The 23,850-nt window shown below is 43.1% G+C and overlaps 1 protein-coding gene across 1 annotated transcript in view; it reads left to right on the top strand.

Annotated features, from left to right (window-relative positions):
- The window catches only part of LOC137757639 (BCL-6 corepressor-like), a 110,325-nt gene that overhangs the window by 43,651 nt on the left and 42,824 nt on the right, over positions 1–23,850 (top strand). The window contains exon 2 of the mRNA XM_068534241.1: positions 20,667–23,474. Coding sequence (XP_068390342.1) covers positions 20,667–23,474 — 2,808 coding nt within the window. The remainder of the gene's footprint in view (positions 1–20,666; positions 23,475–23,850) is intronic.

Genomic DNA, 23,850 nt, shown 5'->3' with positions numbered 1-23,850 from the left:
GATGCTGACTTGGGCCACCCCAATTTCTTTGCCAATGTTTGTGGCCTGTGGGAGGCTGTCTCTTTGCCACTGTGTACCTTGCTGACTCCTAGGTGGTGGCCAGCACGATGAGAAGCAGCTGGGGCTGGAGTGATGGACCTCCTCAGTTTGCCCAGGGGAGTGAGTGATCCATTGACCTCTCTAAAGTTAGGCCAGGCTTGCTGGTTGTCCCCAAGGTGTTCCTTGGGAGGAATATCTGGTTTTTTGTTGAGTAAGAGTTCATTGAGGGTAATGGAAAGTAGAATGTTCTTCCTTTTTTTATTTTTAATTAATTAATTATTTATTTATTAACATCTTTCTTGGCGTATAATTGCTCTACAATGGTGTGTTAGTTTCTGCTTTATAATAAAGTGAATCGAGCTGTGTCTCGCAAGCTAACACTGGCACTCGGCACCTCTGTGTTGCACACCCGGTGATCAGATGTGGGAAGTCAGGTTGGAGAAGGTCCTAACAGGACAAAATATAATTTGTGAGCTAAAAGACAGGAGGCGAACAGTGATCAGTTTACCCTGATTTAGTGTCAGGGGACAATTTAGATGGTGATTGTCATACTGATTTACATGCAGTGGTCACGCTAAAATTAAAGACCAGAAGCGAAATTAAATTTGTTTAGGTGCAAACAGAAGGGAGTGGATAATTCAGGTCAAGATGGCAGGGGCAGAGCAGGTGAGAGGTCCAAGAACTTCTGGTGGTCACAACTTTGGGAGCAGTCTTTGCCCTTGTGCAAATTTGGGGGTGGTGGTGTAGGGGATGTTTATAGGATCCTAGGATGCGTCCTTTGGCACCATTTCTGGCACTCGCCTTGCCCGATCTAATTTCTTTTGTTCTGCTGAGCACTCATAGTATGCCAAGGGGACCAAAAACTCGGATCTTAAGAATTAAAAAAAAAAATTTTAAGAAGTCTTTTATTTATTTTATTATTTTTATTTATTTATTTTATTTATTTATTTATTTATTATTTTTGGCTGTGTTGGGTCTTCGTTTCTGTGCGAGGGCTTTCTAAACTGGTATATTTAAACACCAGAGTGAATTGCATTTCTTCCCACTCAGTTTTTTTCCTGTGTCATCCACAGGCCTTTAATGGCCAGACTTCCAGGTGCTGTGCATTATGTGTTAGCTCCTCGTTTGATGCACACAGTGTTCTGTCCAGCCTCTAATACAATAATCTTGACAACCCCTGACCCCCATCCACTCCCTGCATGAGCAAAAGCTTTGCTCTTGGCTTCAGACTTCTGAGGTAACCATCCTGTGCCGCTCACTTCTGTTGTTTATTGTGAGTTATCTTGGAGACATGCCAAGGTTGTATTTGCTGGCTACTAACCAATTCCCAACCCAGAAGAGGTTAGGAATACGGACACAGGGCTGGCAGAATCGTCTGTTTTTCTCCAGTCCCAGAATGGTGCTGACTAAAAATCTAGGGATGGTGCCTCTCTGAAGAGGCCCTGCGGAAGTAGAAGAGCAAAGATATGCATAGTTGGTCTTAGTTGCCCCCTTTCCTGAGGTTCCCATTTACTGCCCCCAGTCCAGTAAAGGAGTACTGGTCTGAGCTCAGCAGATTCCAGGGGCTGGGTTGAGCAAAGGGGTCACCTCCTCAGAGTCGCCATACTCACTAAATCCCTGTGCAGCCTGTGTTTGCGTCCGTTGAGCTGACACTAGAACTCTTGCCTGACTCTGCAGTATAGACACCAGCTCACCCACTGGTGCCTCAATTTGGGGGCCCTAAAGGTCTGACATTAAAGTAAGCCCAGGCCGGAAATGCTGAGGCAATATTACTGATACTATGTTGGGCCTGCCCTTTAGGGCCTCTTTCCTAAAATGCTCAATAATCCTTCAAAAAGGACAGACAGAAAGAATAGCCATCTTCTCCCTAGTGACCCCCTGACTCCAACAGTTTCATTCTCTGGGCCCCAGATCCAAGCTCCAGATTAGGTAGGTTTCCCCGGAAGACAGTGACCTTAGATACTTCCTGATACAGAAATCCCTGAGAAAGAATAAATCTTCAGATATTATTTCATTTACCAGGGAAAGGAAGGCAAACAAAAATATGCTTGAAGGTAGCTTGGCAGGTGGAGAAGAAGACCTGGGGTCAATGGATCTTTTAGTGCCATTCAGTAGCTGCTTACACTTCTTTGACAAAATGACTGCAAGACTTTCATTGTGTTTGTCTTGTTGTCTTATATTGCTGTTTTACATGAACAAGCTACTCTATACTACGTAAAGTAAAAACACAATATCTGTAGTCACCCAAATCCTCCTGATGAAGTACTGGTGTCTCCGAGCCCAGAGCAAAGCTTCTGGGAAGGACCACTGGACAAGCCTGTGAGGTTGCCTATTACAAATCAACCCCAAGACAGAGTTGGGAGCCACCAGTCTCCCATATAAACAGGGTAAGGGCCTCGCCACAGGTGTAGTAGCCTCGCCCTTTAGCCTGAGAGGAGCGAAAGGGTCCTGGCTGACCTGGCAACATCAGTGTGGTCTGAAGGCAGTAACTAGGATAGAGAGGCCTGCATACAGTAGCGTCAAGCAGAGTATAAGAGGGTTAGAGACTGAATAAGAATCTGCATCAGGAAAGTACCTCAGATGGAGCCACGTTTTATGATCACAGGATCTTCTGCCGGTGGAACCTCACGCCTTTATTTTTTTCTCTGCTGTCTTGATGCCCTCCACTCCCTCCACCTTGCTGGTTCTAGCTCTCTCTGTCTCCTTCAATTTCATTAAGATTTCCCCTTTGCTGAGTGTCAAGTAGGGTAGTCTGACAACCTTCTCAGTTTTTAAGGGGCTAGCAGAGGGTTAGGATGCAGAGAGAGAAAGGGAGAAGGAGGGTCTGGCGATGCTGCACAATAAGCAGTCTATACGGCCATCATGGAGAAGCTCAGCCTCAGTTCCTTGACAGTGGCAATCGTTGGAGATGGTGTATAAATTGGTATTGTTCTTTTGCAGCTTTGTGACTTATTTCTCTCAAACCGTTTCACCTAACCAGATTCAGGACTCATAACAAACTGTAAATATCTCAAATGGGTAAAGAAAATCTCACATTTTAATTTCCATTAAATCCCGTTCAATCCTCTTTAGAATTTCTCCCTCTCTTTTTCTTTTCTTTTTTTTTTTTTCTTTTTTGCCACGCAGCGCAGCATGTGGGAACTAAGATCTGACCAGTGATTGAAGCCCAGGCCCCCTGCATAAGCACGGAGTCTTAACCACTGGACCACCAGGAAAGTCCCTAGAATTTCTCTTAAATCATTCAAAACTCTTTAGAATGCAGGATACAGTTGGGTTTCCTTATAATAATACTTTAAAAAGTCAGTGGAATTGGAAAATGTATTCCTTTAGAGATGAAAAAGAAACACTTTTAATTCCACCAGCCTGTGCGGAATACAGTGGAGCCAGGCTCACTTTTAAAAAGGTTGGCTTAAAGAGCAAATTACCTCAAAGGCAAATTTACTGGCCTGTTTGTCCCCAGCAGCAATTTTTTTTTCCCCCCATAGTCAGCCCTCCTTGCACGCTTGCCCCCTTTAAAATACTCCCTTCCTATTCATTTTACCTCCAGAACTTTGAGAGGTAGACAAACAGGCCCTTTTGTCAGCCCTACCCCACCCTCACCCCTAGAGGTCCTTGGACTCAGAGAAGCAGCAGGCTCCAAGCTTCTTGCTCAGTTCTTGGTTTTTCCTGTTACTTGTAATTCTGGGGAAAGCCTGTAGCTTGAGGGGGAGTTGAGGAAGCAAGGGGTGGAGGAAGAGGTTTTTGCACGTCCATAGGGTAGCCTAATCTAGCTGGAAGAGGCTGGCATGACCTGTGCTCACCCAGGTCAGTGCTCCTCAGCAGCTCAAAAAGAGGGATAGCGCCTCCTTACCTGGAGGCACATTCAGAGGACTTCCTCAGAAATTCCCACCTCAGTCATCTGATTATTTTAGACTTGTTTTGAATGAAAGGAGATGCTTAAAAATAAATGTTGTTATATAATAGAACAAGAGGCCTTTCTGCGTCTGTAACTCGCATTCAGTCTAAGAACTTTTAATATTTGGACGTGAATGTCTTTATAAAAATTAGCTGTCTTTCTGCTTGTTACCAGGGATTTTTTAAAAAAATGTGTGGGTTAGCTTTCAGAGACATCCACCCCGCCCAAAAGAAAAGAAAAAGGTATGCATTCTCTTTTGCCTCCTAGGTGAAAGTGTGTGCACCAGTTGCCTGCATTGGCAGTCCAGCGCAAGTTGGGGGGTGGTCAGAGGGCAACTGCCCAACTGTCTTTTTTTTTTAATTGGGGTATAGTTACTTTACAATGTGTTCGTTTCTGCTGTATAGTGAAGTGAATCCCCTATGTGAATACATATATCCCCCTTTTCGGATTTCCTTCCCATTTAGGTCACCGCAAAACATCGAGTAGAGTTCCTTGTGCTATGTGTAGTAGGTTCTCATTTTGCATCAGTGATTATAAGCAGGTTTGGACTGTGAAGGTGTAGTTGTGCCTTAAGTTTACGGTTTCAGCAGACAGAGATGTTTCACTTCTAAAAGACCTGTTGTTATAGCTATGCACTGAGAAGTAAACAGAACGAATACTATCTAACCTAAATCCTGCTGTGAGTTATACTTCGAGATTTTAAAGGTAAATATCTGGTACGTAGAGCTGGTTTCAGTCTTGATCTTGACTTAGGAGTCAACTTACTATATTGATTGTTTTTAGAATGCGGACACGCCAGGGTATTATTTTAAAACTTTCAGTGTGGATTCACAAGTTACTTCCATTTCAAATTGATATTCTCATCGACCCTGCATAATTCCGTCCTTAGGCAGGAAGAGAGTTCCTGACCCTAGCATAAAAAGACCTTCAGGAGGAGAGGACTGGGACATCTTTGTCAGCGATGTCCTTGTCTGCAGTCTCTGAGGCTTAAACTGGAGCACTCCTCCCCGCGCGGAGGAGGTGGGAACTTTGCCTCCCTGCTTTCCGCTGCCGCCTACCGGCTCTCGCCCTTGTTCCGTCCCCGGATCCCCAGCAGCTGAGCAAGAGGGTCTCAGTACGTGCCAATAAAATCGATCCGGACAGTGCAGGCTACACATGGAGCTCAAGCACAGACCAGCACCACCAAACAAGACGAAAGGTATTAGAGAACATTGTAAGCCAAAACTTGCTCCGTGCCAAGAAAAATAAAACGCTGAAGAAAAATTTCCCAAGGCCGGGGAGAGGAAGCAGGGCAGATCCAGCAGCCATCTGAGGTGCCTGCGAACGGTGAGAAATGAAGGCGGATTTCCGCTACTCTGTCATCCGCTCACCTAGTGCCCCACGGGTATTCCCCCTTCTCCTCCCCACTCTTTAAACAATTACTGTACGATCAAATCATCCCAGGAATTCGGGCGTTGAGTTCGGGGGACCGGCTACTATTTTCTAGGTAGTGTTTTCTTGAGCACTTGGTAGGGAAATGCGAATGGGCGCCACCGGGAGGAAGTGGCGATCCGGCGTGCGGGTGGGCGTTGACGAGCACTCGCCAAGTTCTGCATAGTCCCGGAGAGGACTCGAGGCCTGGAGAAAGTAGCGCAGGTGACAAGAGGCTGCTGCCGATGGGGATTTGATAACTTTGGCTGAGTGGAGCGCTAGGTGAGTTATGGCAGCTGTGGTCCTCTACAGGCCTTCTGGATAGCGAGGGATTCCTTGGAGCACGGCTAGGAATGCTCCCCGCTAGTCCCCTGCTCAGGCTCCGAGGGGCAGCTCTCGCCACGGTTGCGTACGCGCGCTGGCCAACTCTGCCTGGTGGGGGAGGGGAGAACAGGGGGAAGAGGAGGAACGCCCCGGAGTGGCCGGGGATTGTGATCAGAGAAGCTAAACGGGTCAGGCTGTCGACGTCCTGGGAAACTCAGGCACACCGTCCCCTTGTGACTCACCCGTCCAGAGAGCCCAAAGACCGAGGAGGCCGAGGTGAGGGAAGGCTGGGGGGAGTTCAAAACTGCAACTGGAGGCGGTGGTGGGAGGGCGTTTCTCTCTCCAGCTACATTTGCCCGGGGGGTGGGGGTGGGGGGCGGGGCGGGAGGGCGGAGGGCGTGGGAGGGAGTGGCTAGTGGGAAGGAGGGCTGGCGGAGGGAGTGCAGTTTACCCACGAGGGAGACGCACTGGGATCGCGGGGTGCAGCGGCCGGCTGACTGAACTCCGGATCTTAGCAAAAAGGTGAGGCAGAGATGCATTCCTCGTTGAAGGCAGGCGTAAATAACTTCGCGGCCTCGCGAAAAGAGGCGCTGGGGCTCGGACAGCCACCGAGAGCTGGAAAACGGCAGAAATCAGAGAGGAAGCTGATGAGCCTACTGGGGCCCCGCCTAGTCGCTGGGTCCTGCAGGGTCGCGTAGGGTTAGGTCACTTGCCTAAAGTGGCGGAGCCCGCTGTCTCCACCTCTGCCCAGAGTCCAGCCCTCTACTAGTCGGACCTGACGGCACCTGGCTGAACACAGGTGACAGGGGCGAAAGCAACGTCGGGCACTCGGAGATGGCAAACTTTGCTGCTCCCGAAGCTTCCTTAGGCGGGCTCCTTCGCTTCTTTAACCTCCCCCTTTCCATGACCCAGACCTTTCCCCAATTACGCAACTTCCCTCTCGATCCACTTTTCGCCAGTCCCTAGCTGAGGACTTCAGGTCAGCGCCGGAACCCTCTCTCACTCAGGAGGCCGTAGCTTCATATTCTTTTTTAACGAGCTTCGGGGCTGTAGTTGGCTGCCTTTCCTCGGACTCCCGCACAGGTTTCTTCTCGGATTCTTTCACGCATCCTTTGGCTGCATTGTTCGCTGTCGTTTTTATTTCATAGCTGTAAGTAATTAAAAATGCAGCCAACTTAAGCAGCGCCGCATGGAAACCGGGGGAGGACGGCAGGGTGTGAAAGGGACCCCGCCATTTTCCTGGGGACTGCGCCGCGGCAGATGTTGGCCTAAGGGGAGGGAGCTGCGATGGAAGCTCTGCTGAATTCTCTCGAGAACAGGAAAAAGAAGGCGGCGGATGTCCACGGCTTTCGTTTTTGTACTTGGTTCTCTGAAAACACGCCGCCTCCCCGGCGTTACCTCTTGGCGGATGGATAGTTCCCTAGAATTCGTGCCACGGCGCGTGCGTGTTTACGATTATGTAGCGAGCGTCCAGAACGCGGTGGAGCGAGACCTACGCCAAAGGTAGCGCTCGGCGGGCAACTCTGTGGGAGAGACCGAGTTTCTCTCGGCGTGCTCCGAAGTGTTAATCTCGTAAACTGGAAAAACCAACTGCCAGGAAACAGAGCAAAGTAAGGGGTTCCCATTCGGTTGATCCACCGTCGGGTTAGACATGTTGATAAGTAAATACAGTTTTACGGCTGTCTGCATTCTCAGGCGTTGCTGTTTTGAATTTTTGGTTATAAGTTCGCGGGACTGGACGAAGAATATCCGTGTGCGGCGTGAGGTCGTGGTTTGGGGTTTGCGGGTGGATACTCGGTTCCCCTGTTGTGTGCAAGGAGTTCGGCTGGACGCAAGCGTTGTTCCGGCTGGCTCACCGCCTGTCGCTTGCTAGACGGCACATTCCGGGGTTCTGGAGACAAACACCTTCCCTGGCTTGTAGGCTCAGGCCGGGCAAGGCTTAATTTACCATTAAAGAGGTTTTTCCAGAAAGTTCGCGATTTGCAACTGGACGCTGAGTGCCTGTATTGGCGTTCGGCGTCTTAAGGGAGGCGCTTGCAGAATGGATGAGGGGGAAGAGGAAAGCAAACGGAGAATTACTTGAAGAGGTGTGTTTAAATACGCGAGGACTGCATTTTAAGACAAAGCTTAGCGAGGAATGAGCTCGCTTCAAGTAGGTATTTGTATAGAGTAGTGCAAATGAGACAGCTCTGTGTTTTAGCTGCATTTGTCCCCTTTTTGGGATGAGGCTAGGGCAGGACAAGTGGTATTGGGTTCCCTGGAGAAGCTTCTTGACATGGGACTAAACATGAGGAAGAAACAGCGTCATCCCAGAAAGTGTGCTGAGTGGCCAGCACAGATATATTTATTTCTGACACTTTCCCTACCGCTGAAAATGGACGCTGCGTCTGTTGGATTTCTTTTGCTGTGACCGAATTCCGTGTGTGGAGGGCATTTAAATGGTAGGTCATTAAATAGGTGCTCATACTGGGAGATTTCAATTATAACTAGCTTCTCCAGCCTTCTCACTACACTCCCACCCGGTGTGTGGTCTGGACTTTCTCATGTTTCCTCTCGTATTTACTTTGGACACTTATTTCACTGCTTAGAGGAGCTCAGGAGATGGCGATTATTAATAGGTGGTTGATGTTTATTCCTAGACTGGTCGCCCTTGTGTAACTAACTATATGCCATCCTACACCGGGATTGCCTCGGTTGGGAAGGAGGTCCTGAGGCTTTTTGGCGCTTTCGGCTGGGACTGTGAGGGGCACAGCGAGGTCCTTTGAGGCCCTGGGTGCCTGAGAGTTAATAAATGTTCTGATGAATGAATTCGACAGGTCATTGGCTATTCTCTCTAGACTTCTGAAGTGCGGGCCAGTTCTGTGCCTCCTGGGCTGGGCCCCTGAGGCCCCGGTTGAGAAAAGCGCCGCTGCCAAGTGGAGGGTGACTGGCAGTGAGGACGGCCGTGAGGCTAGCATAACTTATCCGGACGGACGCGTTATACGCTGCGCCTAAAGGCCAAGCACTCAGCCCTTTGTTCCTACTCTTAGTCGCCTGGACACACGTCTAACTTGCTCCGGTTCGCGTCGCTGCCGACCTGCCCCTCCTGGCCTCCCTCGCTAAACTCTTGTCGAAGCACTACGCTTGTGCTCCTTGCCCGCTTGGGGATTAGGCAAGAAAATAAATAAGCAAACAGACTTCATACATAGAATACATACGTGTGTCTATATCCTAGAATGCAGCACTGTGACTGAGCAGGCGGCCAGGCTGGCCCGGGAAGGAACACCTATGCACTGGTGCCTTCGGGTGCGTGTATGTCCCCGACCCCCACCACGTAGGCGTCATCAGCGTTGCCTGGTTGTGTCCGCCCGTGAACTGTACCGCGCCCTCGAGGGGATTGTTGGTGTGCTTGTGATAGATTGGTTCGACAGAAACGGACACTCCTGCTGGCTGAAGAAGGGGGAGAGGAGGAAGACGGGTAGCTGGGGGACGGGTGGGATGCAGAAGCGCTGGCCAACACCCACTAGCAGGATTGTGCAACCCAGCCTTCCAGGTCTCATGGAGCAAAGTGGAAGGAAGGCTTCTGGGTTTTCTTTTCTCTTAACCCTGTAGAGGTACTGGAAATTGTATAATGGACAAGGTGGTGGAGCAAAGCCTAATGGATATTCCTGGAGGCAGAGTATCCTCCATAGGGAAGGGATGGCAGTCTTGGCCTACTACTTCCTTTTCTTTTCTGTTCGCATCCAGGTGCATGGGGTTTAATTCTTGGACGTACCAAAAGCGGGTGCTAGAGTGTCTAGTTTTACTTGGTCATTCTTAGTGGGGTAACAGTGAGCATACACGACAGGCATGCTCCCTTAAGGAACGGAACTTGGCGTACTAACCCCAGCATTCACAGGAAGGATTCATGCTGGTGTTCAAATACAGGAAAGGCTGCGTACCGCTCTGTGGTTGCATAGAGACCCTGACCAATGTTGATCCAGAAGGAAGACCTAAGCCTAAAATAGCAGAGCCGTGTGTACAGGTAGCCACTGGAGAGAGCAAAGGGGACCTTGAGTCATGTGTATAAATAGACACACCTTCAACCATGAACTTCTGGGGGAGACAGATGAGAAATGGGCAGGGAGATAGCCTCCAAACAGGAATTGGAGGCTGATATGTGGATGCTTTGGAGCCAATATTGGATTGGTCTAAAAACTTAATACACTGATGCAGGTATTTGTCTAGTTCTGTCCAAAACTTGATTTAGTGGGTGGATTCTATGTAAGAGGATTGATGGGAGGTTGTGCTGTATCATTACTTTAGATTCCACATATAAGTGATCTCATATGAGATGTCTTTCTTTGTCTTACTGTACTTAATATGATAATCTCTAGGTCCATCTTTGTAGCTGCAAATGGCGTTATTTCATTCTTTTTTATGGCTGAGTAATATTCTATTGTGTGTGTGTGTTTGTGTGTGTATGTATATATACACCATATCTTCTTTAGCCATTCATTTGCGGATGGACATTTAGGTTGCTTCCATGTATTGGCTATTTGTAACATGTGATAAAATTTTTTAAGGCTGAATAATATTCCATATGTGTATATAACACAGTTTATATATCTATGCATCTACTGAGAAATGGATAATGGTTTCCTCCTTTTTGCTGTTAGGCATAATGCTCCAGTGATGATGGTTGTGCAAATGTCTTTCTAAGACTCTGCCTTATGTTCTTTTGGATATATATTTAGCTATAGGTGATGAATTTTTTAATTTTTTGAGGAACCTCTCTATTGTTTTCTGTAGATCTAGCATCATTTACTTTCTCAAAAACAGTACAGGAGGGTTCCAGTTACTCCATATGCTCACCAACATTTGTTATTTTCTATTTTTTTGTTTGTTTCCTGTTTTTTTTTAAATGGCCCTCCTAATGGATGTTAAATGCTAGCTCATTGTGGTTTGTAAATTTATATTTATATCATTTTAGAGAAATGTCTATTCAAGTCGGTTCCACATTTTAAAAGTTGGGGTTTTTGTATTGCTAAATTGTTGAAGTTCTTTGTATTTTCTGGATATTAACCCTTTATCAGATATACCATCAGCAAATATTTTTCCCATTTTATAGGTTTCTTTTTTACTGTGTTGACTATGTCCTTTGATGCAGAGATGTTTTTCACTGATTTAGTTCCATTTATCTATTTTGGTGTCAGATCCAGGAAATTATTGCCAACTCTAATGAAGCCTTCCTATATTTTCTTCTAGGAGTTTATGGTTTGGGGTTTTACGTTTAACTGTTTAATCCATTTGATTTAATTTTTGAATATGTTATAAGGGTCTGGCTTTATTCTTTTACATGTGAATTCCAGTTTTCCAACAGCATTTGTCGAGGAGACTGTACTGTTCCCAGTGTGGTTTTGACACTGTTGTTGAAGATCAACTGACCATATAAATATGAGGGTTTATTTCTGGGCTTTCTGTCTGTTCTGTTGTTCTGTTTCTTTCCTTATGTACTGGTGCCACGCTATATTGATTATTCTAGCTTTGTAATATGTTTTAAATCCGCAAAGTGTAAGTCCTCCAACTTTCTTCTTCCTTTTCAAGTTTGTTGGGGCTTTTTGGAGTTTCTTGAGAATCCATACAATTTTAGGATTTTAAAAATATTTCTGCAAAAATGCTGTTGGGATTTTGAGAGATATTGTGTTGAATGTGCAGGTTGTTTTGAGAAATATTGATATCTTTACAATATTAAGTCTTCCAATTCATGAACATAGAATGTCTTTCAATATATTGTATCTTCTTTAATTTCTTTCAGTAGTGTTTTGTAGTTTCAGCATACAAGTCATTTGCCTCCTTGGTTAAGTATTTTATTGTTTTTAATGCTGTTGTAATATAATTTCTTTGTTAATTGCCTTTTCTGATTATTTATTGTTAGTGTACAGAAAAATGCGGCTGACTTTTGTGTGTTGATTTTGTATCTTCAGTGTTGCTGAAAATTCATTTACTAGTTCTAACAGCTCTTTTCTTGGTGGAGTCTGTAGGGTTTTCTGCATAAAAGATTATGTCATCTATGAACAGAGAAATTCTATTTCTTTATTTCCAATTTGGATCACTTTTTTCCCTTTGATTATTTTGACTCACTTTGACTTTCAATACTGTGTTTAATAGACTGAAGAGAGAGGACATCTTTGTCTTGTACCTTTCTTGTTCCTGTGGAAAAGCTTCCAATCTTTCACCATTGAGTATGAAGTTAACTATGGACTTTTCATATTTGGCTTCTATATTGTTGAGGTAGTTTCCTTCTATTTCCCAATTGTTGAATTCTTTTTATTATAAAATAGTGTTGAATTTTGTCAAAGCCTTTTTCTGCATCAGTCGAGATGATTATATGTTTTTTTCTTCATTCTGGTAAGGTGTTTACATTGATGGTTCAATATGTTGAGCCATGCTGGCATCGAAGAATCAATCTCCTGTAACTTGTCGTATAGCATAATCCTTTAAAAATGTCATCGAACTGTAATCTAGTGTTTTGTTGAACATTTTTGTATAAATATTCACTAGGGGTAGTTGTAGTTCTTGTTTTTGCAGTGTGTCTCATGTGCATGAGACAGTATTGCTCTAACAGAATGAATTTGGAAGTCTTCCCTTCTTTTCAACTTTTTGGTAGAGTTTGAGGAGGACTGGTGTTAAATCTTTTTAAATTGCTTGGTAGTATTTTCCAGTGTGGCCAAGTGATCCTGGCTTTTTCTTTATTGGGAGGTTTTTGATTCTTGATTCAGTCTCCTTACTGGTTGTAAATTTGTTTAGGTTTCGTTTCTTCATAGAAAATTGGTAGGTTTTATGTATTTGCTTACAGTTCTTTTTATTTCTCTGACAATATTTGTAATGTTTTCCCTTTCATTTGATTTTAGTTAATTTGAATCTATTTTTTTCTTGGTTAATTTAGCTAAGGATTTGTCAGTTTTGCTGGTACTTTTTTTTAAAAAGGCTTACTTTCCTAGATTTTTTTGTATTGTTTTTCTTTTCTTGATTTCATTGATCTCTACTCTCATCTTTATCATTTCCTTCCTTGTGCTAGCTTTGGGTTTAGTTCTTATTTTTCTTGAGGTATAAAATGAAGTTATTGATTTGAGATTTCTTGTTTTTACTTGAAGAATTTACAACTATAAATTTCCTCTTAGTGCTGTTTTCACTGCATCTCATAAGGTTTTATATATTGTGTTTTCATTTGTCTCTGGGTATTTTAAAGTTTCTTTTTGTGATTTCTTCTTTGACCCATTTTTTACGGAGTGAGAGTGATGTTTAATTTCCACATATTTGTGGGTTTTTCAGTTTTCCTTCTGTTGATTTCAGGTTTCATTCTATTGGGTCTGGAAAGATGTTTGGTATGATTTGCATCTTTTTAGATTTAGTAAGAGTTGGTTTGTTCACTAACACATAGTCTGTCCTGGACCATGTTCTCATGTTCTACATGCTCATAAGAAAAATGCATAATATTCTGCTGTTGGATGTAGTGTTTGGTATATGTCTGCAAGCTGTAGTTGGCCTTTGGAGTTAAGTTCTTTTTTTTTCTTATTCATCTTTTGTCTGGTTATTCTATCTATTATTGAGTTACTATTATTGAATTGCAGGCTATTCCTACCTTCAATTCTGTCAATGTTTTGTTTAAATATTTAGCAGTTTTGGTGTTTGATGCATTTATATTTAAAATTGTTATTTCTTCCTGGTCCTTGTGAATTTGCCCTTTCATCATTGTATACTGTGTGTTCATTTGTCTCTCTTTTTTTTTGAACATCTTTATTGAAGTATAATTGCTTCACAATGGTGTGTTAGTGTCTGCTTTATAACAAAGTGAATCAGCTACACATATACACACATTCCCATATCTCCTCACTCCCGCATCTCCCTCCCTCCCTCCCACCCTCCCAGGCGGTCACAAAGCACCGAGCTGATCTCCCTGTGCTATGCGGCTGCTTCCCACTAGCTATCTATTTTACATTTGGTAGTGTATATATGTCCATGACACTCTCTCCTGTCACATCTCACCCCTCCCCCTCCCCATATGCTCAAGTCCATTCTCTAGTAGGTCTGTGTCTTTATTCCCGTCTTGCCACTAGGTTCTTTATGGCCTTTTTTTTTTCCCTTAGATTCCATACATACGTGTTAGCATACTGTATTTCTTTTTCTCTTTCTGACTTACTTCACTCTGTATGACAGACTCTAACTCCATCCACCTCAGTACAAATACCTCCATTTCATTTCTTTTTATGGCTGAGTAATATTCCATTGTATATATGTGCCACATCTTCTTTATCCATTCATCTGTTGATGGACATTTAGGTTGCTTCCATGTCCTGGCTATTGTAAATAGAGCTGCAATGAACATTTTGGTACATGACTCTTTTTGAACTATGGTTTTCTCAGGGTATATGCCCAGTAGTGGGATTGCTGGGTCGTATGGTAGTTCTATTTGTAGTTTTTTAAGGAACCTCCATACCGTTCTCCATAGTGGCTGTATCAATTTACATTCCCACCAACAGTGCAACAGTGTTCCCTTTCCTCCACACCCTCTCCAGCATTTTATTGTTTGTAGGTTTTTTGATGATGGCCATTCTGACCGGTGTGAGATGATATCTCATTGTAGTTTTGATTTGCATTTCTCTAATGATTAATGATGTTGAGCATTCTTTCATGTGTCTGTTGTCCATCTGTATATCTTCTCTGGAGAAATGTCTATTTAGGTCTTCTGCCCATTTTTGGATTGGGTTGTTTGTTTTTTTGTTATTGAGCTGCATGACCTGCTTGTAAATCTTGGAGATTAATCCTTTGTCAGTTGCTTCATTTGCAAATATTTTCTCCCATTCTGTGGGTTGTCTTCTGGTCTTGTTTATGGTTTCCTTTGCTGTGCAAAAGCTTTTAAGTTTCATTAGGTCCCATTTGTTTATTTTTGTTTTTATTTCCATTTCTCTAGGAGCTGGGTCAAAAAGGATCTTGCTGTGATTTATGTCATAGAGTGTTCTGCCTATGTTTTCCTTCTAAGAGTTTGATAGTGTCTGGCCTTACACTTAGGTCTTTAATCCATTTTGAGTTTATTTTTGTGTATGGTGTCAGGGAGTGTTCTGATTTCATACTTTTACATGTACCTGTCCAATTTTCCCAGCACCACTTATTGAAGAGGCTGCCTTTTCTCCACTGTATATGCTTGCCTCCTTTATCAAAGATAAGGTGACCATATGTGCGTGGGTATATCTCTGGGCTTTCTATCCTGTTCCATGGATCTACATCTCTGTTTTGGTGCCAGTACCAAACTGTCTTGATTACTGTAGCTTTGTAATACAGTCTTAAGTCACGGAGCCTGATTCCTCCAGCTCCATTTTTTGTTCTCAAGATTGCTTTGGCTATTCGGGGTCTTTTGTGTCTCCATACAAATTGTGAAATTTTTTTGTTCTAGTTCTGTGAAAAATGCCAGTGGTAGTTTGATAGGGATTGCATTGAATCTGTAGATTGCTTTGGGTAGTAGAGTCATTTTCACAATGTTGATTCTTCCAATCCAACAACATGGTATATCTCTCCATCTATTTGTATCATCTTTAATTTCTTTCATCAGTGTCCTATAATTTTCTGCATACAGGTCTTTTGTCTCCTTAGGTAGGTTTATTCCTAGATATTTTATTCTTTTTGTTGCAATGGTAAACGAGAGTGTTTTCTTAATTTCACTTTCAGATTTTTCATCGTTAGTATATAGGAATGCAAGAGATTTCTGTGCATTAATTTTGTATCCTGCTACTTTACCAAATTCATTGATTAGCTCTAGTAGTTTTCTGGTGGCAGTTTTAGGATTCTCTATGTATAGTATCATGTCGTCTGCAAACAGTGACAGCTTTACTTCTTCTTTTCCGATTTGGATTCCTTTTATTCCTTTTTCTTCTCTGATTGCTGTGGCTAACACTTGCAAAACTATGTTGAATAATAGTGGTGAGAATGGGCAACCTTGTCTTGTTCCTGATCTTAGTGGAAATGGTTCCAGTTTTTCACCACTGAGGACAATGTTGGCTGTGGGTTTGTCATATATGGCCTTTATTATGTTGAGGAAAATTCCCTCTATGCCTACTTTCTGCAGGGCTTTTATCACAAATGGGTGTTGAATTTTGTCGAAAGCTTTCTCTGCATCTATTGAGATGATCATATGGTTTTTCTCCTTCAATTTGTTAATATGATGTATCACGTTGATTGATTTGCATATATTGAAGAATCCTTGCTTTCCTGGGATAAACCCCACTTGATCATGGTGTATAATCCTTTTAATGTGCTGTTGGATTCTGTTTGCTAGTATTTTGTTGAGGATTTTTGCATCTATGTTCATCAGTGATATTGGCCTGTAGTTTTCTTTCATGATCGTTTGTATTTCTGCAGTGTCAGTGGTTACTTCTCCTTTTTCATTTCTAATTCTATTGATTTGAGTCTTCTCCCTTTTTCTCTTGATGAGTCTGGCTAATGGTTTATCAATTTTGTTTATCTTCTCGAAGAACCAGCTTTTAGTTTCATTGATCTTTGCTATTGTTTCCTTCATTTCTTTTTCATTTATTTCTGATCTGATCTTTATGATTTCTTTCCTTCTGCTAGCTTTGGGGTTTTTTTGCTCTTCTTTCTCTAATTGCTTTAGGTGCAAGGTTAGGTTGTTTATTTGAGATGTTTCCTGTTTCTTGATGTAGGCTTGTATTGCTATAAACTTCCCTCTTAGCACTGCTTTTGCTGCATCCCATAGGTTTTGGGTCATCGTGTCTCCATTGTCATTTGTTTCTAGGTATTTTTTGATTTCCCCTTTGATTTATTCAGTGATCACTTCGTTATTAAGTATTGTATTGTGTAGCCTCCATGTGTTTGTATTTTTTACAGATCTTTTCCTGTAATTGATATCTAGTCTCATAGCGTTGTGGTCGGAAAAGATACTTGATACGATTTCAATTTTCTTAAATTTACCAAGGCTTGATTTGTGACCCAAGATATGATCTATCCTGGAGAATGTTCCATGAGCACTTGAGAAAAATGTGTATTCTGTTGCTTTTGGGTGGAATGTCCTATAAATATCAATTAAGTCCATCTTGTTTAATGTATCATTTAAAGCTTGTGTTTCCTTATTTATTTTCATTTTGGATGATCTGTCCATTGGTGAAAGTGGGGTGTTAAAGCCCCCTACCATGATTGTGTTACTGTCTATTTCCCCTTTTATGGCTGTTAGTATTTGCCTTATGTATTGAGGTGCTCTTATGTTGGGTGCATAAATATTTACAATTGTTACACCTTCCTCTTGGATCGATCCCTTGATCATTATATAGTGTCTTTCTTTGTCTGTTGTAATAGTCTTTATTTTAAAGTCTATTTTGTCTGATAGGAGAATTGCTACTCCAGCTTTCTTTTGATTTCCATTTGCATGGAATATCTTTTTCCATCCCCTCACTTTCAGTCTGTATGTGTCTCTAGGTCTGAAGTGGGTCTCTTGTAGACAGCATATATATGGATCTTGCTTTTGTATCCATTCAGCCAGTCTGTGTCTTTTGGTGGGAGCATTTAATCCATTTACATTTAAGGTAATTATTGATATGTATGTTCCTATTCCCATTTTCTTAAATGTTTTGGGTTTGTTATTGTAAGTGTTTTCCTTCTCTTGTGTTTCTTGCCTAGAGAAGTTCCTTTAGCATTTGTTGTAAAGCTGGTTTGGTGGTGCTGAACTCTCTCAGCTTTTTGCTTGTCTGTAAAGGTTTTAATTTCTCCATCAAATCTGAATGAGATCCTTGCTGGGTAGATTAGTCTTGGTTGTAGGTTTTTCTCCTTCATCACTTTAAATATGTCCTGCCACTCCGTTCTGGCTTGCAGAGTTTCTGCTGAAAGATCAGCTGTTAACCTTATGGGGGTTCCCTTGTGTGTTATTTGTTGTTTTTCCTTTGCTGCTTTTAATATGTTTTCTTTATATTTAATTTTTGACAGTTTGATTAATATGTCTTGGCGTGTTTCTCCTTGGATTTATCCTGTATGGGACTCTCTGTGCTTCCCGGACTTGATTAACTATTTCCTTTACCATATTAGGGAAGTTTTCAACTATAATCGCTTCAAATATTTTCTCAGTCCCTTTCTTTTTCTCTTCTTCTTCTGGGACCCCTATAATTCGAATGTTGGTGCGTTTAATGTTGTCCCAGAAGTCTCTGAAACTGTCCTCAGTTCTTTTCATTCTTTTTTCTTTATCCTGCTCTGCAGTAGTTATTTCCACCATTTTATCTTCCAGGTCACTTATCCTTTCTTCTGCCTCAGTTATTCTTCTACTGATCCCATCTAGAGTATTTTTAATTTCATTTATTGTGTTTTTCATCATTGCTTGGTTCCTCTTTAGTTTTTCTACGTCCTTTTTAAATGTTTCTTGCATTTTGTCTATTCTATTTCCAAGATTTTGGATCATCCTCACTATCATTATTCTGAATTCTTTTTCAGGTAGACTACTTATTTCCTCTTCATTTGTTAGGTCTGGTGTGTTTTGACCCTGCTCCTTCATCTGCTGTGTGTTTTTCTGTCGTCTCATTTTGCTTATCTTACTGTGTTTGGGGTCTCCTTTTCACAGGCTGCAGGTTTGTAGTTCCCGTTGTTTTTGGTATCTGTCCCCAGTGGCTAAGGTTGGTTCAGTGTTTGTGTAGGCTTCCTGGTGGAGGGAACTAGTGCCTGTGTTCTGGTGGATGAGGCTGGATCTTGTGTTTCTGGTGGGCATGTCCACGTCTGGTGGTGTGTTTTGGGGTGTCTGTGGCCTTATTATGATTTTAGGCAGCCTCTCTGCTAATGGATGGGGCTGTGTTCCTGTCTTGCTAGTTGTTTGGCATAGGGTGTCCAGCACTGTAGCTTGCTGGTCGTTGAGTGAAGCTGGGTCTTGATGTTGAGATGGAGATCTCTGAGAGATTTTCACCGTTTGGTATTACGTGGATCTGGGAGGTCTCTTGTGGACCAGTGTCCTGAAGTTGGCTCTCCCACCTCAGAGGCACAGCCCTGATGCCTCGCTGGAGCACCAAGAGCCTTTCATCCACATGGCATGTCATTATGAGGCTTCCCACGTAGTATGTGTCAGCTGTGAAACTGTTCCATCTGCCTGAAAATTCAGCTTCTCCCTGCTGGTCTTGGAGAGTCTCCTGGAGAGGCTGGGGGTGGCTGTAGCCCACGCTGGGGACACAGACCCTAGGCTAGCGGCAGCCACACTCAAAAACTCCTTCCACCCATTTGTCTCTTTTGATAACTTTTTGTTTTGTTTTGTTTTTGTTTTTTATTTTTTTCTTTTGAGAACTTTTGACTTAAAGTCTGTTTTTTTATGATATTGGTATAGCCAGTTCTCCTGTCTTTTGGTTACTATTTACGTGAAGTATCTTTTTCCATCTTTTCACTCTCAGCCTATGAGTGTTCTAAAGTAAGTCTCTATTAGACAGTATATAGTTAGATCCTGTGTTTTATCAAGTTAGTCAATGTATTTATTTTGACTGGAGTTTAATTAATTTACATTTGAAATAATTACTGATAGGGAACGATTTACTGTTATCTTCGCTGTTTTCTGTATGTCTTGAGTGTTTTGGTTCCTCATTTTTTCTTTTAATGTCTTACTTTGTTATGTCAACTTTTTGTAGTGATATGCTTTAATTGTCTTCTTATTTCCTTTGTGTATATTCTGTACATATTTTCTTTCTGGTTACCATGGGGATTATATAAAACATCTTTCAATAATAATAATATATTTTAAATTGGTAACATCCATGGTATATAAAAACTATGTATTTTTAGGTTCACTGTCTCCATATAGGTGTCAAAAATTAATGTCTTTATATATATTGTCTCCATTAACATAGATATGATTTTTATTGTTTCATAGTACAGTTAAAAATGGACATACAGACCCATATTACAGTAGTACAAGGTCCTTTATTTACCTGTCTATTTAACTTTATGGGAGAATCTTGTAATCCACATAACTTTGTGTTTCTATAGAGCATCTTTTTGTTTCAACTTAAAGGACTCCCTTTAGCATTTTTTCTAGGGGAGTTCTTGTGGTAATGAATTCCTTTATCGTTTTTGTTTTGTGTTTTTTTTTTTAATCTGGGAAAAACCTTAATTTCTCCTCCAGTTTTGAAGGACATTTTTGCAGATGTTGTAATGTTGTATTCTTGGTTAACAATTACTTTTTTTCACACTTTTAGTTTTATCATCCACTGCTTTTTTGCCTGCAAGATTTCAGCTAAGAAATCAGTTAATAATTTTATAGAGGTTCCCATGTTTGTGATGAGTCACTTTTGTCTTACTGCTTTCAAGATTCTGTCTTTGGCTCTGTCAGTGCCATCAGCTGCATACATTTCTAGCCTTTAAGTAGACCCTTACGGTTTACCTTTTACCAGTAAAATATGAAACACAGGACTATCTTCAGACACTAGGGAGAGGAAATCAAAAGATGTAACCACAGTTTGACCCTTAGACTCTTCATTGATTTAGAAATGAGACAGGTAATATGCCATGTTCCAGTTGTCCAATGGAAGATTGTTTTTGGTTATATTAATTTGTGCCTTCCTATATCCAGGAAAGAATCCCTTCCACAACCCTGACAGGGCTGGGGAGGTTTAGTGTGAGTTCTGAATCCCATGAGGGTAGTGCAAAGTGGTGGAGATGGTGTTCTCTCAATTGTATTATAGAATTTTTGCCAAGAAGGTGAACTTTTCAGAGTTAATAGATGACTTAATTAATATATATTAACTCTAAAGGGGTAAACATTTTACATGCTTTTAGAATGCTAGTTGAACAGAGCAGTGAAGAAAGCAGGGAGCACATTTCACTGCCATGAGATAGGATTTGTATTAGTGGAAAAAGCAAGCCCTGTGAGTATTTTATTTTTAGTTCATCTTTAACCATGGTTACTCTAATGTTAGGCTGCTGTCGTAATAAATTAATTTGCAGATTTTCTTTGGGGTGGGTACTATTGCTTTGAAGGAATGGTAAGTAACACCCACGTTCTTTTTCTGTAAAGGTGGATGTGACTACTGCCCACTGGATCGATGGCGTGGCAGTGGTGAGCATGGACCGCAGTGGCCTGATCCCGAAAGAGCTCTGTGTACCTGAAGGCATTATATCTTCTGGTTTGTGTGAACTGGGCTCAGAGAAAGATCAGGAGGCTGCCATGAGCTCTTTAGGTGGCCCTGGGTTTTCTTCAGAAAGAAATCCAGAGATGCAGTTCAAACCGAGTATACCTGAGACAGTGGAGGCTTCCGCTGTCTCTGAAGAACCCCCAGATAGCTTCAATGCTGTTCACAAAACACCACCTCGTATGCAAAAAAGTGCTATACCTACAGCAGAAACATTGGGCTTAGATAGGTCTGCTAGTAACAGATGCAGACCTCTCAACATCAGTGGTGCTAATTATCTGCAGATGCCCTGGGTCAATCCTTACATGGGGGAGGCCACGCCATCCATCTCCCCTTTCCACAGCTCAGCAAATGAGTATTCACTGAACATGTACAAGACCTTGCCACTTCAGCAGTCTCACAGCTTAGTCCAGCCTCCAGTTTTCAGAAATGAGGAGCACTTTTTCTACCCGCCACCACCTCACTCTGTCAGTCCCTACATGCCATCATCTGTTGCTTCACCTGTGAGGTTCTCAGTGCCTTCAGCCTCTCCAGATGTCCCGCCTCTGTCCCGCTTCTGGTCCAGAAGCCTGCCCTGGGAGATGGGCATCAGTCCTGGGAACCGGTTTAATTCCCACTCATATCTCCACATTCATAACAGTGAGCAGTCTAGGGTGCTCTCTGCCAAGGAAGTCACCCATGACCAGCTGGAGGACACAGCTCTCCTATCGCCCCCCTCACCTTGGTCTTTACCAAGAGTCCACTTTGCTTCCCAGCCCAGTGCAGACACCTACTCTGAATTTCATAAGCACTCTGCCATGATTTCCACCTCGCCCTCCATTTCCCTGTCAAAGCCATATATGACAGTCAGCAGCGAGTTCCCCATGACCAGGCTCTGCAGCAGCGAATATCTGAAGACTGCAGAAGGAGGCAGAAGTGCTCAGCCAGTTCCTGAGCACATCTGGAAAACAGCAGGTGAACACGGAAAAGGTGTCCGGTCACCACCTCTGTTGAAGAAGCATATGGTTACCAAAGACGTCATTAATAAGCCACTAGACTTGTTTTCTGAAGTGGTGGATGTAGATGCTTTCACAGCTGACCACGTGAAAAAGAAGGCTCCCAAGGTCCTGGTTTACAGCAGAACTGGAAGTGGCCTAGTGCTCTCCAGAAGTGAGATTCCGAAAGAAACACTGTCTCCTCCAGGAAATGACTGTGCTGCCTATAGATCTGAGATCACTAACATGGCTACATCATCCTGGGTGGTGCCTGGACCAAGTTGTAACAAAGAGAACAATGGCAAAGGCCTGCCACTGAAAAACAAGGCCTTGGACTGGGCCATCTCGCAGCAGCACAGTTCTTCATGTCTCCAAGTGGGCAACACAGGTGCCTCAGTCACTAATGTTTTGGGGTCAGTGCTGAGCACGGACCACCCAGCCTTTGTGTTGCCAGTTCCAGATGCCAATGCAGATGGCAGCAAGACTAGCAGGAGCTCCATGGATTCAATGGCATGTTTTAATCAACACATGGGCCAGCCCCTGACCGCAACTGCCAAGCATGGCAGTGGCACCAGCAGCACGGGCACCAAAGCCAGCAACCCAGAGCCGAGTTTCAAAGCAAATGAGAATGGCTTCCCACCAATTTCAATATTTCTGTCTCCAAATGAGGCGTTCAGGTCCCCACCAATTTCTTACCCTAGGAGTTACCTCCCTTCCCCAGCACCTGAAAGCACTCATCTGAGTCCTATTTCCTTACATGGTGAGGGACCTATCTACCCTCACCCAGTTTTGTTGCCAAACAGTACTCTCTTTCCCGGGCACCTTGCCACAAAGCCTAGATTGCCCTACAGGGTACCCTTGGGCCAGCCAGAGTTTGTGACCAACCAAGATGCGTTGGACGTGGTGCAGCCCACTATGCCCACTAAAGAAGAGAAACCAGAGAAGTTGTCCTTGTATCACGACAGAGCCTCCTATGAGGACTCAACCATTTGGAGTCAGATTCCTGAGATGTTGGAAGCTAACAGCACCACGTTACATCCAGAAGTCTCCACTAACAAGAACCTAAATGCAACCCTTATCTGGAATCAAGGGAAAACTCCCATCAGGAGTGACAGTCTTGTCTGTGTAGATCTTCTCCAGGAAAAGCCAGATGCGAAACCTGATGCAGACATATCCAAAGCCAGGTTCACGGCTGAGAGTGTTGGCCAGAGTGCTGAGCCCACCAAACCCCGAATTGACCCGGCCCTGCAGCCACGCCAGGATTTCATTGCCCTGAAAGAGGAGTTGGGGCGGATCAGTGACTTCCAGGAAGCCTGTACTTTCAAACAAGCTCCAGGCCAGTCTGTCTTCCGTTTAAGCAAGGAGAATGTTCCAGTGGGAACCAACAAGGATAACCTGGCGATGTCGGTCTTGACTCCATTCCTGGAGCCAACTCTTGGGAATGATGGCCCTGCGGTAACTTCTGGTGAAACCCAAAAGGATCCCAAACCACTTTGCTTGGGCAGTGCCCCACCGAGTGTGGACGTCACCCCCACTTATACCAAGGATGGAGTTGATGAGGCAGAATCAAACGATGTCAAAGTTCTGAAACCAAAGCTATCTAAGCTGGCAAAGAGAATTGCAAACTCTACTGGTTACGTGGGTGACCAGTTCAAATGTGTTACTACTGAACTGTATGCAGATTCCAGTCAGCTCAGCCGGGAGCAGCGGGCACTGCAGGTGCGTCCCTGACCCAAATTTCAGGAGGTTGACTAGTTGTCAGTTTTTTAAATGTATGAAGAGGATTGGGGGGACATGGTAGGGCAGGACACTAGGCAGATTTAATTAATGAAGCTTATGGTAATTGAAATCTTTGAAATGTCTCCAGTAAGGGGAGTACATGGTAGCACTTAGGAGGTTCGTGTATCTGCATACTTCAAGTGATTGTGTAGACTATAAAAGGACTTCACTAAAATGCTGGTATCAGAAGTTTTAATAATTGCAAAGGTTGTGTGATGTTTACAAGCTGCTTTGATTTCTGTGCTGTTTACTGTATGTTAACAGTTACACCTAGAATTGCTGTTCAGAATGCCCTATGTGGTGATAGTTGGTGGAA

Source organism: Eschrichtius robustus, chromosome Y (genome assembly GCF_028021215.1).
Source record: "Eschrichtius robustus isolate mEscRob2 chromosome Y, mEscRob2.pri, whole genome shotgun sequence".
Taxonomy (NCBI): Eukaryota; Metazoa; Chordata; class Mammalia; order Artiodactyla; family Eschrichtiidae; genus Eschrichtius; species Eschrichtius robustus.
The sequence above is the reverse complement of the archived record's forward strand: the minus strand, read 5'-3'. Positions and strand labels throughout refer to the sequence as shown.